At 31.2% G+C, this 17494-nt stretch overlaps 5 protein-coding genes across 5 annotated transcripts in view; 3 read left to right on the forward strand and 2 right to left on the reverse strand.

Annotated features, from left to right (window-relative positions):
- Positions 1 to 2186: 2186 nt before the first annotated feature.
- On the reverse strand, positions 2187 to 3075 carry LOC109603309 (troponin C-like). Its single transcript, XM_020019789.2, has 6 exons — positions 2997 to 3075; positions 2912 to 2939; positions 2706 to 2849; positions 2531 to 2650; positions 2343 to 2474; positions 2187 to 2279 (listed from the first exon to the last, which is right to left on the reverse strand). The coding sequence occupies exons 1-6, from the start codon at positions 2997 to 2999 to the stop codon at positions 2245 to 2247; spliced, it is 462 nt and encodes a 153-aa protein (XP_019875348.1). The 5' UTR covers positions 3000 to 3075; the 3' UTR covers positions 2187 to 2244.
- Positions 3076 to 7894: 4819 nt separating this feature from the next.
- Positions 7895 to 9175, forward strand: LOC109603310 (troponin C). Its single transcript, XM_020019791.2, has 6 exons — positions 7895 to 8022; positions 8079 to 8106; positions 8163 to 8306; positions 8360 to 8479; positions 8535 to 8666; positions 9087 to 9175. The coding sequence occupies exons 1-6, from the start codon at positions 8020 to 8022 to the stop codon at positions 9119 to 9121; spliced, it is 462 nt and encodes a 153-aa protein (XP_019875350.1). The 5' UTR covers positions 7895 to 8019; the 3' UTR covers positions 9122 to 9175.
- Positions 9176 to 10079: 904 nt separating this feature from the next.
- LOC109603305 (troponin C, isoallergen Bla g 6.0201) lies at positions 10080 to 10959 on the forward strand. Its single transcript, XM_020019786.2, has 6 exons — positions 10080 to 10171; positions 10226 to 10253; positions 10305 to 10420; positions 10473 to 10626; positions 10686 to 10817; positions 10873 to 10959. Exons 1-6 carry the CDS (start codon positions 10157 to 10159, stop codon positions 10896 to 10898), a joined length of 471 nt encoding a protein of 156 aa, XP_019875345.1. The 5' UTR covers positions 10080 to 10156; the 3' UTR covers positions 10899 to 10959.
- Positions 10960 to 11118: 159 nt separating this feature from the next.
- Positions 11119 to 12303, forward strand: LOC109603307 (troponin C, isoallergen Bla g 6.0101). The gene is made up of 6 exons (XM_020019787.2): positions 11119 to 11191; positions 11247 to 11291; positions 11344 to 11401; positions 11457 to 11726; positions 11780 to 11911; positions 11968 to 12303. The coding sequence occupies exons 1-6, from the start codon at positions 11162 to 11164 to the stop codon at positions 11991 to 11993; spliced, it is 561 nt and encodes a 186-aa protein (XP_019875346.1). The 5' UTR covers positions 11119 to 11161; the 3' UTR covers positions 11994 to 12303.
- A 3290-nt stretch (positions 12304 to 15593) lies between these two features.
- The window catches only part of LOC109603308 (disintegrin and metalloproteinase domain-containing protein 11), a 51804-nt gene continuing 49903 nt past the window's right edge, over positions 15594 to 17494 (reverse strand). Inside the window, exon 20 of the mRNA XM_049967314.1 lies at positions 15594 to 17475. Coding sequence (XP_049823271.1) covers positions 17196 to 17475 — 280 coding nt within the window. The 3' untranslated portion in view covers positions 15594 to 17195. The remainder of the gene's footprint in view (positions 17476 to 17494) is intronic.

The raw sequence follows: 17494 nt of genomic DNA on the forward strand, positions 1-17494 counted from the left end.
TCACCAGGATACGAAAATATACGTGCAGCTAAATAATGCACTAAGTAAAGCCCACGTTGTACATATAAAAGGACAAAATTACAATGAACAAGTCGAAACCAACAATAAGTTATTGGAACTGGATTCACTGAAAGATGGTGCATCATTCACAATATGTATTACAAAGCCTGACAATGATAGGATGTCTCCACTAGACTGTGCAGGAGTCGAGACTGATAAGAAGTGGTCAGAAAAAACCTGGATAGCTATGAATAAAAAGTGGACTTTCATTGGTGCAGTTATAGGACTAATTGTTTCAACTTTAATTGTTTTAACCATTTTAACCTACTGCATCGTCAGACAAAAGCCGGAACTAATAAAAGGCAACAAAAGAGTTGTCGTTGTTAAAAGCAGACACGAAGAAGACAAAATGGCTGCTACGTATTTTAGGACGGTAATAAACTCTGAATTTGGAGCCGCCTCCGCCAGTTACTTGACTCCCAAATCATTAATATCATATTATGCCAAAGGGGTAGGTCATGCCGTCTACGATTATCCAAAGGTGTACGTGCTACCCTCGGGAATTTACGATGCAAAATCGAGAGTCAGGGACGATTGCCATTATGATGACATCGAAAATATTTACACTGAATGTATTTGAGTCAGCTTATGAGGCAACACCAAAATAATACAATTCGTTATCGGTGTTTATGTGTTAATTGTTCAATAAATTGTACCAATAAAATCAGTAATTAGTCTTATCATTTTTACATGTAAATGCAGATGGTATTTGAGTACTTTATTAATATAATAAATACTGTATATGATATATCATTAATTTCTCTAAAAATTGTTAACTCTATATAGTTATATGTTGTAGCTTAAGCACAATTTATTTAAAGATAAACAATATCTTTACATTTTTTGTTGAATTAAAAATAAATAAATAAATGTTACTGAAATAAAATAATAAATAAGAGCCCAAAACTTTTTCCTAGATACTTGGACACTTTTGAAGAGTTCATGTTCAATAACTAAAATAATAAATGAATAAATCTAACTGAAGCAGAATAATTGAAAGAGTCTAAATCTCTTTCTTTTTCTGTATTTTAAAAAGGCTTTATAGCTTACAGATATTTATGAGCTCTTGAAAGGTTTATCAGCAGAAGTTTTATGATATTCGGAAACTTTTGAATTGTCAATCATCCATGTTCAATAATTGAACTATTAAAATGAATAAATCTAAAGAAAATAGAATAATTGAAAAGATCTAAAAGTCTTTCTTTACTTTAAAAAAAGTTTTATAGTGTATACAAATTTATGAGCTTTTGAAGTATTTATTGCCAGATCTTCCATGTCAATAATCTAAGTAAGAAATAAATAAATCTGGCTGAAATAAAATAACAAGTCTGAAACTTTTTCTGTCATAGAAAAGTTTTAAGTTCTTCCATGTTCTATAGCTGAAATAGTAAATAGATAATTATAATTGAAGTAAAATAATTGCAAAAAGTTTAAAACCCTTTTCTTTTTATATATAGTTAAATAGTTAATGAATAAATATTATTGTATTAAAATAATTCGTAAGTGTCTAAAACCCTTTTGTTTTTGTATTTTGAAAAAAAAAATTGTAATTCATAGATATTTGAGATTTTTGAAGAGTTCAACAGTCTAAAACTCTTTCTCTTTTATTACTAAAAAAGTTTTATAAACATTTATGAGCTTTTGTACGATAACAGACAATAAATTGGGGTAATATAAAATAGTATAAATAAATTTAAATGTGACCATTCCCAATTTCAGTTTGACACGGAAATATATACATACTTATTTTTCAATGAATCGTTATTATACCACGAAAGTAATTTCAAGTAACACTAATATTTATGTGTTTTGGCATAAAACAATATTTTGTCACAGTTTATCAAAAAATGAAGGACTCATTAACACAATGGAAACCGTGGTTAATGTTTTATAGTTGTTTGTGCTATTTTCAGTTTTAATCGAAATTAGAAAAACTTGAACTAGTTATAATCGTTTAGCAACCTAAGCTACAACAAATTTAAACAAAACATTTAATTTAAACTGCGTATGTATTTTTAGATAAATATACTCGATTTTTGTATATGCGTTACGAAGTATATTTATATCTGTTTAATTTATGCTATCACTCATTGTACGTATTTATGAAGGTAAAATTGGATTAATAGTTATTAGTTTTTAAATTTTTTATTAGAATATAAAATTGATTTAATTACAATAAATTAATTAATCATCTCCTCCAGTCATGACTTCCATAAATTCTGTAATAAAGGAAATTAAATGAAGCAACTAATAGACATAACTTTTTAAAATCAAAAACATACCATCAAAGTCAACAGTTCCAGAGCCATCAGTATCAATTTCAGCAATGATACCATCAAGTTCAGCACTGGTGAGTTTATCATCAAGCTCCTTTAGAATCTCCTTCAAAGTTTTCGTGGATATGTAACCGTTTCCTAAAAATTCAACAAATCAGTTTTTTATTTTAACTGTTGATAACGGTTTTCCTTGCCTTCTTTGTCGTACAAACGGAATGCCTCTTTCAATTCTTGTTGCATAGCTTCGGCGTCCTCCTCAACCATGAATTTGGATGCGAGGATGATGAACTCCTCGAACTCCAACTCACCGGACCCTTTTGAAAAAATTAATGTAAGTTCCACAAAATGAATTTATCATTAAGGTGTTACCGTCTTCGTCGACCTCGGCGATGATTTCAGCCAGAATTTTATCAGTTGTATGGATTCCCAACATACTCAGAATGGTTCCAATCATCACGGTACCAATGCTGCCCTTTTTCTCCACGTCAAAAGTATCGAAGGCATTTTTCAACACTAAAATGTTTATTAGATCATTGTAATTACCACTTAACACTCACTTAACAACGGTCACTTACATGCAATTTGTTCCTTGCTTAGTTCATCCTGAAACAGCCACAAATTAGTTAATTAAAAATTTAAAATTGAGTTATTCAAATTTACCATTATGTTTTGTTAGTATTGGGACGACGACCGAGTGTGATAAGATGCGGATTGGAACAGGAATGCGGGAATTCAAGTGTTAGTCTTTATAAAAGTTTGGCATTCTTAAAATAGATGGAGGATGTAAACGTAAAATTTTGATATTTACCTCCTCATTAATTATGTGTATTATATACACAAACTAACGGAGGCGCCGCTTGCCCGACAGGGACGCACTTTTTCATCACTTTTTTGATCAGATAAAAAATTATTTGATTAAAAATATTAAGAAGACAAGATAAATTTATAATAATTTAAATTATATATATTTATTTTTGGAAATTGACTATTTGGCTAATAAAACTATATATATATATATATATTAAATTAAGCAAAATTTAAAATTTCATCATCATTCATTGTTTTACATTATAATCATACAAATATTAGAAAATTAGACTTTTTATCAAAGTAAAATTAGATGTTATCCAATAAATTATTGAATTATAATCTATTTAAAAAACGAAGAAAAGTTTGATTAAAATATGAGTTACCTGCTTGATGAGCTTACTACAACTTACAATTAATAATAACAATATCCATTTATTAGCTCAACAGACCATATATTACATTAATTGGATAAAATCTAAATGAAAAGAAAGTGACTATAAATTATATAATATAAAACTAGCAGCAAAAAAAAAATACATTGATGATGCTACAGAAGGAACAAATTTTATTAAAGTTTTAATACATTACTGAAAAAGTTAACAATAGTGCACAATTTGACAGAATGACAACCATTCAGACCATGAATTAAAAAATTGAGTTGGGATTTGAATTGGGAGAATTCTCGACTGTGAGTGAAAGTTAATAAGGTAAAATTAAATTGAAACCGTAATTTTCCCATGTTTTAAATGTTGTTCATAGATATTTGAAATTCAAAGTATGTCAAAAATCTTCGCTGTACTTTTCAAAAATATTGAGTTTAGTAATATTGATTTCCAACTGAAGAACAATATTCCAGTTTCAATTGTACAAAGCTTTAATAAAGTAATTTTATGTTATCATGGTTGTTAAAATCTCTACAATTTTTCAAAATGATTCAGAGAGACTAAGAATGTAACAAATCAGTTAGTTATTAAAAAATATCATAAATATTCAATTAATTTCAAAAAAAAAAAAAAAAATTAACAATTATTTATTTCTTATAAGGGTTTGTCTATTTTTTACAATTATACTAAATTTTAAATAATTATAAACAGAAACTGATAAATGTCAACAGTTTTATAATTTTAAATTTCAAAATCAAATCAAATCAACACAAATAAGATTTTTACTATCTGTAGCCATTGATAAAATAAATATTAATTATCAATAAACTATGCTAAAAAGTCAGATTTGTTAAGGTTTAGACTTTTGATAAAATTATCAATGTTATAGTAATAACAAATCTAAAGATAATCATTTAATTGTAACTAATTTTTTATGATTTTTTGAGTTTTAAACTTTATAAAATTCGAATTAAGTGAAATACCATCCTACAATATCTTAAGTCATCATCTACTCACATCCCCTCTGTTTCCATAAATGATAAAAACGGTTGTTTTCAGTAATTTCTGCAGATTTTCATCCAAGTCTTTCTGTCCGTTTACACACAAATATTATCTTAGTAATTGTTTTGTGTTACCTTGCGTTCTTTAATAAGTTTTACTGTTTAATTCATTAGTTATTGGTTTATCAGCAGATGCCAGATTATTATTAATAATATAATTCATTCATTTTTGTTCATTTATTTGATATAATTCCTTTTGTAAATATAGTCAGGATTTTGTTTAAATTTGAGTTTCAATTCTTTTCAATATTTATTCTAAATATATTCGTGGCATTCTCTGACATAAATTCTTTGTAGCTGTAGCAGTTCTCCTTTTTTGAGATGAGAAAACAGATGAATAGAGGATTTCTTAAATCCAAAGGAGTTTAGGGAATAATCCATATTGTATAAAAGTGGTCAGACTTAAAATTGAAATAAAAATCATCTTTAACTGTTCCAGTATCTCAGGGTAACAACCTTTCAGTAAATAATAGTATTGAAACATTTCTTGATTGACCATTAAAAATTATCTTAATTAAGTAAATAAGGTCACTGAGGTTATAACCGATACTGGGTTGGGTTTGGGTCGACTAGTGATAAGTTTTCTATTTTTCTGATGGCCCACATTCAAGGGAATGACATTTACTTGGCAACACTCAGTAATTTCAGAAATTACAAACAAATATCAGCTGTAGTAGATCAATTAGTAGATAAATCACAGTTGATTTCTAGTCTTAAAGAAAATTGTAAGTGTATGTGGATTCCTGATACACTAACAGTTAGCACAACAAAGGCAGAAAACTCTTTTTCCTCTCTTGAAAAGCTCAAATCTTGAATTAGAACTTCAATGGCAGAAGACCATTCCTTCAAGTGGAAGAAGTCATAATTCGTTTTAGGAGAAAACAAAGGAGAAGCATTGATTTGGTTAATTTATTAAAATTATTTTGACGTATAACTATTACTATTAACAATAATTAAATCTCAAGTAATAGTAATTTAAGTTATTTTACTTTAAATGTTAATGTTAAATGTTTGTTCATTTATTTATCTTTGTTCCCCTTGTTATATTTTTTTCTATATATTAAATTAAATATTAAATATTAAAATTTAGGATAATCGTAAAAAAACAGACAAACCCTTACAGAAAATAAATAATTGTTTCTTTGAATTAACAATGTTAAAATCTTTATGAAATTAATTATACATTTACTTGTTACATTCTTAGTCTATCTAGTCTAGTCTGAGTCTATCGATTAATTTTGAGAAATTATAGTCATTTTATCAACCTTATTAACATACATTATTAGTTAGTATAGCAAAATCAGAAAGCACTTTTTCTTCTACTGAAAAGCTCAAAGTTTAACTTAGAGCTTCAATGGCAGAAGACAAAGGAGAAAAATTGATTTGGTTATTTAATTAAATTTATTTTGACGTATAACTATTACTATTAATAATAGATAAATTTTAAGTAATAATAATTTAAGTTATTTTGTTTTAGATAAATATATATATATATATATATATATATATATATATATATATATATATATATGTATCTATCTGTTTCTATCTATCATAAATAAATTATTAGATATGACTTAAGCTATAACTGGTACGACTTAAGAAATCTAGTTTTTTTACGTGAAAATATATAAATTTTCTATTTTCATTGTTATATATAATACCCATGTAACAGTATTGAATAACATTTAATTTCTATTTATAAAGTAAGTCCTAAATTGTATATGGTTCTTTTCTTAAGTACGACTTAAGTAACCTTACCCTAAATCCTAAAATATCAATATTTGAATATTATAATCAAGATATTTGCTAGAGAAATGATTAGATAGAACATTATGCCTAAAAATAAGGGCAACCTCAGTTTCAATTTCAGTTTTCGTTTCAGTTTCAGTGTACATCGTAGACATTAATTATTTTTATTAATTTCACATGATAAACGTTTTGAACTGAATTCTCCGGTGCCACAAACGCAAAAGAAATTGAATGAACCGTCCATTGATGAATCGATCCAATTCCGGCCTAATTTACACTCGCGATGCCGCAAAAACGAAAAATCGGGCACGCAAACGGTGGCAACGGTCCAGCAAAACTTAAAGCCAACCCGTGCGTCGGCATGAATCGTGTGCGGAGCGAAACGATGCCGAAATTTACAGCCGCTTAAAAATTTTCATCCGATTGTACTTAAAATTTGGACCGCGTCCAGAACCGAAACCGGGTATAAAATTCGCCTGGGAATGAACGTGTTGCGGTCATAGTAAATTGCTGGCATTGTTTATGCGAATTAAAATGAGCACAGAGACGAACTGGGCTCAATTTTTATTTATTCTCAACTATCTTCACTTTAAATAAATCTAAGTGAACCTGAAAATCCTTAAATAACTTCCTTAATACATTTCTAAACATTCTTATTACTATTATTTTATATTTAAACATCTATTATCGTATATTTTTTACCTTAAATAATATAAATAATAACTATAAAATAAAAAAATAATTTTTTCAAATTCATTATTTTAAAAAAAAGCTTCATATGTTGCCAAGAAAGTTATTGTGCTAACATTAAAAATAAATTGCACAAATCTCAGCTTGAATTAAACTTTATTAATCGAAATAATAAACATTTGATTCACTACATTTTTGCCAACAACAAACAAGTTTTTTTATAACGATGGAATAAAACTCTTGAGCCTAGAAGTGACAAAGATATTGAAGGCTTTTGTGCATCATCATGAAGAAGAATTTGCTACATTCGGTCGACCAATGCCATTATGCTGAACGTCGCCGATTGTCTACAGTATCCGTTTTTAATCCAATTTTTGTGATTTTATTTTTTGGTACTTTAACCTGTTTTAAGTTGTTGGAAATGGTAGTAAAGTTTACGTCTAATTCAGTAGCAATCTCTCCAACAGTGGAACAATAATTGGTTTCAACTGAGGCCCCCAATTGGTCGTTGCCATCATCAGATAGCCATTTCAATCTTCATCATCATCTTCAAGGTGGTTCTTGGGCCAAACACATCGTTGATGACGTCACTTTTCGGTCTTCCTTTAGGTGGAACAAAAAAAATTTGCTTCTTATCAGTACATTATTCAAAGACCTGGATAAATGGTCAAATGGTTTCAAATAAAAATGAGTCTTTAAACTATACATAACCTTCCTTGACAATCTAATATACTATACACATCAAATAAAATTATTAACAATTTAAATCAAAGAGGAGAATTCTTTTCAAATATTTTAGTACACGGCTCTGTCCCTATTCATTTGTAATTAATAAATATAATTAACAATTATAACTGAAAAATGTTCCAACTCCATCTATTTTAAGATTGCTTTCGTATTTTATAAATATGAAGATGTATATGATTAGACCTGTTCATTAGTCTGTGGCTGTTCATTAGTGGAGAATTTTTGACCACATAGTTGGACATGGTAATTTTTAACAGTGTATTTTATCAGTGTATGTTTAATAATCGGTGGATTTTCAGGAGGAATTAACTAAGGAACAAATCGCACGTAAGTAATAAAATAAGTTTTTTAAATTTTTGGGAAAAAATGGTGATACATTTTAGTGCTTAAAAATGCTTTCGACACGTTCGACGTGGAGAAAAAGGGCAGCATTGGAACAGTTATGATAGGCACAATTTTGAGCATGCTTGGCGTCCAGACCACTGAAAAAATCCTGGATGAAATTATTGCTGAAGTGGACGAAGATGGTATGACGCATCGATTTTTCCAATATTCCCACATTCATGTACTTTTATTATAGGATCAGGCGAACTGGAGTTCGAAGAGTTTGTAACGTTAGCTTCAAGATTCATGGTTGAGGAGGATGCTGAGGCTATGCAGCAGGAACTGAAGGAGGCGTTCAGGTTGTACGACAAGGAAGGTGTGTTAAAATATTCGTAGAGTGTTTTTAAATAACTAAAATTATTGTTCCTAAGGTAACGGTTACATCACCACCAAAACTTTGAAGGAAATTTTAAAAGAACTGGACGATAAATTGACTAATGAGGAGTTAGAGATGATGATCCAAGAAATTGACTCTGATGGTTCAGGAACTGTTGATTTTGATGGTACGTATTTTTATAACTAAATTCCAATTTTGGGTTGTTTTATTACATATAATTTTATTTATTTAATGTGTATAAAGTAAAAATAGATAAAGTTAAAATTTAGTACATCATCACGTAATTTTATATAAATTTAATGTTTCGTATCCATTAAATCGGAGATTTGAAAACAACTTTTTCGAAAAAACCTAAAATATCTTGCATCATGTACACCGCCTGTTAATTTTGGCAACGTTTAACAAAATTATAATTATCAATTGTAAATCAACTATTTTAAATATTTTTTCTATCGTTTTTGGCAACTAAACAATGGATGCTCTATTAATAAGAAATATGCGTTTTGCTGCAATGATATGTTACATTACCATCACCGTAATATGATTAATAAACATGATTTACTATATACTAAATTGTTATTTATAGAATTTATGGAGGTGATGACTGGAGGAGACGACTAATTTGTGTAATATCACAATGTAAGTGTGCAAAATAAATGTTTTTTACATGAATAATGTCTTTCAATTGATTTATACCATGTTTAAGCTGAAACATAGTAATTTATACAACCTATTTCTGAAATAAGTGGTCAAAATTTGTGACTAAATAGAACACGTCCAGTAATGAAGAAGTGGTTCAATTTTCTAACCCACTCAATAGTTTTTAAAAATTCTAAGCTTTTTGAATTCTTTGCACAATTTGAAAGTGAAAAGATGCTCTTGATTAATTTTTATTAATTTCATTTGATAATTAATTGATTGATTTGATTTTAATATTGTGAAACTGGTACTGGAATGTTGATAAATATTATATGAGAACTACACTACAGAAAGTATCAATGTCAGAAAAGTTAATATTTTTGAAGATCTATCAAAATTTACTGATTAATTTAATTTAACATTTTTAAAAACTAGCAGGGAGTCCCATACTTCTTACATAAATTAATCAACCATATCATAAGACTACCATGATATAAGACTAAATAAAAAAAGTTTTACAAAGGTTAAGAGTTAATAGGAAAATATAAATAATAATGTTCTTAATTCACAGAACAATTAACTTAAATTTCAGAAGTTTTGTTTAAATTTTGAGGATGATTTAAGGCTAAAGTAAAAAAGATTTTCAAGTTTAAGTCTTGATAAAAAATATAAATATTAATGTCCTTAATTCATAGAAAAAGTTACTTAAAATTCAGTTGTTCTGCTTAATACCACAGAGCACAACAATAAATATATTAAATGTTTTACAATCAGAATTTATTTTTATATTAAACTTAAAGCAATCAAAAATTAATATGAACTAATTGAAAGGATATAAATAAATATAGCTGACATTTGGCTTTGTTGCGGTTTGCTAAATAGAATCCAATAACCCGGTTTAATTGACTTTTTAGAGTACAAGAATAACATTGACCACGTACTCATTCCCATCCCATCCCCTCCTTGCATTTAACCAAAGAAGATGAACATCAGTCGTCTTAGTGCCTGTCTGGACCGATGCCTATCAAAATGGTGAGTAATGATTAGTGTTTGGTGACTTACTCTATTGTGTTTTATTGTTTTTAGGATGAACTAGATCGAGAACAAATTTCAAGTAAGACCTACTAATATTTATATGAATTTTACTGGTAAAATGTTACTTAAGTGTTGAAGCAAACGTTCGACGCTTTTGACGTGGACAAAAAGGGTTACATCGGTACTGAGATGATCGGCACCATCATGGACATGCTGGGAACTCAACTTATGCCGGATGAACTGGACGTACGATGAATAAATTTATTAAAACAATCCATATTTCAGTGAAAAGTTACAGAGAGTCATATCAGAAATCGACGAGGACGACAATGGGGAAGTCAATTTTGAGGAATTCGCCAATTTGGCAGCCAGATTTTTGGTGGAGGAGGACGAAGACACGGAAGCGATACAAATGGAGCTTAAGGGTGCCTTCCGATTATACGACCGTGAAGGTGAACACCACTTTTTTCTTTACAAACCCAAATCCAACTCAAACAACTTGTTGACTTAGGAAACGGCTTTATCACCATTGAAGTGTTGAGGGAAATTTTGAGGGAACTGGACGACAAATTAAGTGAAGACGACCTGGACAATATGATTGATGAAATCGACACGGATGGCTCCGGTACAGTTGACTGGGAAGGTATTTATAATCATTCCTTAAAATCACCAAAAATATCCTAATCGTTCCGTTTTAGAATTCCGTGCCGTTATGATTGGTTAAACCCCTAATCCAAATGCATTTTACAATTTTCACATTATCTAATAAACAACCTTAGCATTTAAACGAGGCTCATTTCAGACCTTCCCCTTTAATTTAAAGGTAAGTGGCTTAGAAATCGGCATCGATGTTTTTCCAAACATTTGTCCCCACTTTTTTAATTGGCTTCGATACAAAATTAATCAGATTGACATGTCTATAAACGTATTGTGCAATTAGTTAGTAATCGCTTTGCTTCGAAACAGTTAAGATAAAGTTAAGTTAAAATGGGTGATGCTCCTGCTGAACCAAAAAAAGTAAGTGACACTTCGCTTGCTCAATCTGCTGTTTACAAATGTCTACGTGTTTTAGGAGAATGTTGCTAAAGACAAACAAGCTAAGTCAGCAGATCCTGAGGTAAACGACGTAGTTTCTAAATGTACCAGAGTGACTTATGTTAACATTTCAGCCCGTTCTCGATTATGAAGCACTGAAAGATTTGGACATAGCCAAAGACCAATTAAAAAGTACCACATTTTAAAAAAATCTTATGTCCCCATTTATTGCCTTATTTATTTTTAGTGTTGAAGACCATTTTTGATTCATTCGATTTGGAGAAAAGTGGAGAAATTGCAGTCGATATGATCGGCCAAATATTGGACATGTTAGGAAATCAGCTTTCACCCGAAGAACTACAGAAAATTATCCAAGAAATTGATGAAGATGGCAATGGAGTAATGAGTTTTAACGAGTTTGCCCACCTGGCAGCCAGATTCTTGGTTGAGGAGGAGGAGGACACCGAACAAATATTGAAAGAACTCAAAGATGCGTTCAGATTATACGACAAAGAAGGTTGGAACCGCCGTATTTAAACTCAAATACTGAACTGACAAATTTTTATTCAGGACTTGGATACATCACCGTCGATTTATTGAGGGAAATATTGAAAGAACTCGACGAAAAAATGACGCCTTCAGATCTAGAACAAATGATTGAGGAGATAGACACAGATAAATCTGGGACGGTCGATTGGGAAGGTATCAGTCAGTCAACCGATGGTAATGTTCGTGTCGATAAAACCTTTTCATTTCAGAGTTCAAAGCAATGATGATCGGTTAGGACGGTTTTGATTTAGCATCGTAGGCAATTAGAAAACAGTGATAAAATGACTCAAGTGGAATTTAATTCTGGACCTGACGTTGTGCCAGAACATTTACACGACTGGCACTAAAATTGAATCGAAGACAATTGTCGCAGTCTATCTATAGTTTTTATTATTTCTGGGTGTGGACATTTAATTTAATCCTATTTAATTCATCGTCGATTATTATTATTTACAATTAACTTCCCCTTACTCTCACACTGTTACTTTAATTGTGCACAAAATCTTATATTATACATATATACAATAAAACCAAATGATGATTAATTGTTGTTTTCCTTCATATAAACACTATAAATGATAAACTTTAATTACAGAAGTATTAATTATTTGTTAGAATTTTAGAATAATAATTTTGGGGAAATTTAGCCACGATTTACGACTTGTTTTGAACATGCGCCAATTTTCAGCACGTTTTCAGGTTTCCTGGTAATAATAGAATTTGAAACAAATTTATTAGATCATTGTGTTCTGGTTATCTCCTGATTTTAAACGCTTAAACGTTTTACAATTTACCGCAGGACCTATAAATAAATTGGAACTGTTATAAATTATGAACACAAGGTCGAAAAAAATGAATATTTTGGAGGATAAATCAAAAGCACTTGGTACCAATCATTTATTACACAGTGTATATATCGTCATAACACTATATTTACATCCATCTGACCTTTTTTCATTAGAAAATTGATGTCACATACGTTTATTTTATATTTTTTAAATATTACTCTTCTATTTTAATAATCAAAAAATTTTGACTTAAATAAATTTATTTATTATCCGTCAAATAACAATTAAACAAAGCTCGAACAATTTTTTTTCCAAAGTTTTATTCAGCAATCTGTAATCTACACAATTTTTTTATTGGTCTGAATTTTAACCAATTCATTTCTGCTCATTCCAATTGATATATATATATTTTTGAAAACAATAAAGTTAGTTATAGAGGGGACACAATTCCCATCCTGTTTGTGACTTATATTCATACACATGTAAGTATGTAAATGTGTAGTCAATTTCAGTAACATGTTGCCACCTAATTTGTAATTAAAAATTCGAAAATATTGTCTAATGTAATGTTTGTTTTGCATTATTTCTTAACAATAAATAAGAAAAGAATATCAGAATTTAGGCCAGTAAGGCTCTGAACTATTTATAAATATTATACGTTTTACAATTTACCACAGAACCTATAAATAAATAAAAACCGTCACAAATCAGAAGGACAAAGTGAAAGAATGAATTGTTTGGAGGATAAATAAAAAGCAGTAGGTAATAATCATTTATTAGGCAGTGTATATCATCATAACACTATATTTACATCCATCTGACCTTTTTTCATTAGAAAACTCCGCAAGTGATGTCACATTCTTTCATTTTATATTTTTTAAATATTACCCTGAAATCAGATACCCCCTTCTACTTTAATAATCAAAAAACTTTAACATACATAAATTTATTTATTAAATTGTGTCTCATAAGAATCCGTACACGAAGATGTTAAAACATAACAATAACACAATGGCGAATACACGAACGAAAGTAACGAACGAACGATAATGGCAATGGCATTATTTTGTGTTTTTACTTACTACAATGTTTAAAACAACGACGAAGGAAATTAACGTTTTGTTGACTAAAGTTATTGTCATGTGAATTAATTATGCGTTGTGATATTTTAGCCTCAACATCCCGTGTAGACATATAACATTTGGCAGAGAGGGTATGAGATTTTTAACAAATAATACAACAGTGAGCAAATATGTAACATTCTCTGATCATTAAACATTGTTAGTGACGTGCTAGAAATCAATAAAACGTGCAAAAAATCATCTTTTAAACTATGTATTGTGTTGTTGAGAATTAATTCATTATTTTGGCACTTAATCGTCAAATAACATTTTAACCGAACTCGAACAATGGTTTTTTTTTCTCAAAATGTTATACAGCAATCTCTAATCTACACAATTATCTTATTGGTCTGAATTTTAACCAATTCACTTCTGCCCATTCCAATTGATAATATTTTCTTTTTTTTTTAGAAAAAAAAACGTTATGAATTTGAATGTTCAGCACAGAAATAATATAATTAATGTACACCGGTCTTACAGGTTAGTATGTGGACGATTTAATTGACATTTAATTTATTATGAACATAAAAGTTTTTATTATGTAAATGATTATTAAAAAGCGAGCAAAGATTATTTGATTTTTATTATATTGAAATACATACTCGACGCCGGAACAGAGAACAAACAGGAGAGGCGACTCCGCTAAAATATTTTTGCTAACGAATGGATCAGTATAAAACACCACTACTTTAGAAAATGTGAAAAGAATGATCGATTTTTGTTTGCCTGTCCCTTTTCTGTTCCGGCACCTCCAACGTTGCCTGTATAGAATCATCATCGCCATCACGACCAACAAAATAACTAACTAACTGAACAGCTACACGAAAGTAAACTAACTAAGTAACACCCTTATGATTCTATACAGAGCAATAAAGTTGTTTTAACGAAAGGAATATTCGACACATGTCTATGTACTTCTGGTAACTGTATATATTGTACCATACATCCTGTATATACACTTGCACTCTACTTACGCTGGACTATTTTGTCACTTCATTTTACTTGCAAACTTGCTACTGAGCATTTAGAATTGTCATAGCCATGATGAGACTTTTAGTTAAAATTTTGCATATTGTAGACACATCGACGTAAATTTATTTCATTTAAGTAACTAAAATTTATTCCTAGTTATTAACAAAACTTTCCTGACAGGACTAAGGACAAAGTAAAGTGTGATTAGATCGCAGTAACTGAAACCTTGTGAGATATGTTTTATCAATGTACAATCAATATTTATATTTATATACAATATATTTATTTTAATCTAATAACATCTAAAATAGTTTGTACTGATGTGTCATCATTATTGCAAAAGTTAACCGGAAATATTATCCAACAAACGTTTAATACTATAATAATAATAATAATAGAAAACAACGAAACGTCTCAACACGGCCTTATATGAAAGGTACTCTATAAATTTTCTTTTTAACTGGATGGACAGCATAACATATTAACAATGATTTGTTTTACAATAAATATAAAATGGGGGGGGGGGGTTGGTTGGTGGAAATCAAAGTGAGTCTTAATTAAGCTCGTATTACGATTGTTATTAAACGGTCGAGAATAATGCAAACAATTCAATATGATTAGGTTACGTCTAATTAAATTATTAATTTACTTTCGTTGTTAGTTTCCCTTAGTATGTATGTATGTATGTAGATAATTATTGTGGCTTTAGTTAGTAGTTGTTGTGGACGCATTTTTAAGTATTTAATGGATCTGTTGTTGGAAGTTGCTTATAATTAGTCAATGTGTGGACACAATTCCTATCCTGTTAACGCTTAATAATCACACACATTCAAGTATGTAAACGTGTAATTAATTACAGTAACTAATTTGAATGAATTAATTAAAAAGGTGGTATGGTGGTAATTGTTTTGCATTATTCCTTAACAATAAACGTAAAAACAACGATCAGGATTAGGCCAGTGAGGCTCTGGGCTTTGGGCTCTGTGAAATATCACTAAATAGAAATTGTGACTAACTTACAATCTACAATAAAAAATCGTTTGTCACCGAAAGATCTTCGTGATTATAATGTGTGCGGACATGCGTCATTTTTCCGGCCACCGTTGCTTTTTCTTTTTTTTTTTTCATCCCCGTTAGCCCGAATAACAAGATATGTCGTCAACTAAGGCATAAATGGAGTCATTTTCTTAAACACCACAAATTTAGAATTATGCATGCAAATTTTGCACGTTTTGGGGCGAGTAACTGCACATTTCACCGTATCCACTTTAAAACAAAAGCAAAAGCAAGTACGACTTCACTAAAGACACTACCAACGTAATTGAATATAAAATAACATTAATCATTTATGTTAGTCGTGTTACCGTGAAACATGCAGGGATAACCGCTTTTTTTTTAGATATATGTAATTGTCTTTAAATAAGTCAACAACTATAACAGTCAAAAGTCAGTCAAAATGGCTGCACACAACACACTTAACACGTTGGGTTATTTATTGAGTCCTTTTTGTTCACCGACCGTTTATTTTAATTTTTTTCTTTTATTTAGTGGGGCGAGGTTTTTAGTCCGTGGACTTCAGTCTTTAATTATATACTTTTTGTTCGTATTCGGCCACCGAAGTTTGGACCAGTCTCGGATCATTTACAAAAAGTTCGCGGTCCATCGATCCTGCCTCGAATCCGAGTTGTCATGCTCCTTAAGTCGGGTTCGTCGTACGATAATAAATTTTGAGGTAACGGCTACGTCTAAGATATTAAAGCTATACCAGTTTGGTTGTTAAGTGCGGCGACGCCGCCCTATAATGTATAATAATAACAGTAATTAAAATAATAATCGATCACTTGCCAATTAGGGTACGAGTGTTTCAACTTCCCTCAAGACAGACTTTACTGTGGTGTGTGGTAAAGTTTAATTGTGTGTCTAATTGTTGTCGTAAACTGTGTTGTTGTGTCGTGTTTGGCGCAGTCGGTGGGATTTAAGTATAAAAGTGTACACAGTGAAGCACTTTACCACAATCAACTTCCAATTCGAACGTCCGAACGAAGAACTCGGATTCCGGAAACAAAAATTTTATTTATATATATATATATATAAACATTTTAGAATATAATCCTACATACAATCATCGATGGAGCCACGTCGGGAACTACGTCATATATGTACAAAAATTTTAATAGGTTACGATTGGTCCAAACGTCCAGCGTTGCACGCGATGCGGAAACCTCTGATCCTCCATCCACAAAACATCCACAACATATTCACCGTGGGGGGCAACATTATTTTTAACATAACTTATGAGGTTTAGTAGTACGTGATTAATCTTAGTAACGACTCGTCAATAATGAACCGGTGATCAATACGGAGAGGATCGGAAGTCCCCGCCTAAACCTCGAGTGGTCTCGCGACCGCCGTCGCCGGAGGCAGCGCCAACCTCAGTCGCCGTCGCTCGATGACGGGAAATCTGGCGCGCCGATAAAAGGCCGAGGGACGCGCGACAACGACGCCGCACGACCGCCCCTCGTCGGCGCCCCACGGCGCTCTCCCGTCCAGTCACTATCAGTGTTTATATTCGGGATAACGTTTGGGGCGGTGGATGGTCGCGTGGTCCGGATGGGGGGGCCCGGGCGGCAGCAGGCCCGGCGGCTGGGGCGCCCTCGCGATGCTGGGCGGCTCCTCGCTGGTCGAGCTGCTCGGCGAGGGGTAATATTCGCGGGGCACCGCTCCCACCACGGAGGCGACGCCCTGCGGCACGCACGCCGCGCTCGTCGACGCCTGGACGACGGCGTCTTCACTAGCCCACCGGGCTAGCTGTTGCTGAGCTTGAATAAATTCATCACTAGAAAACGGAGAAGTAT

The sequence above is a fragment of the Aethina tumida genome, chromosome 5 (genome assembly GCF_024364675.1).
Source record: "Aethina tumida isolate Nest 87 chromosome 5, icAetTumi1.1, whole genome shotgun sequence".
Taxonomy (NCBI): Eukaryota; Metazoa; Arthropoda; class Insecta; order Coleoptera; family Nitidulidae; genus Aethina; species Aethina tumida.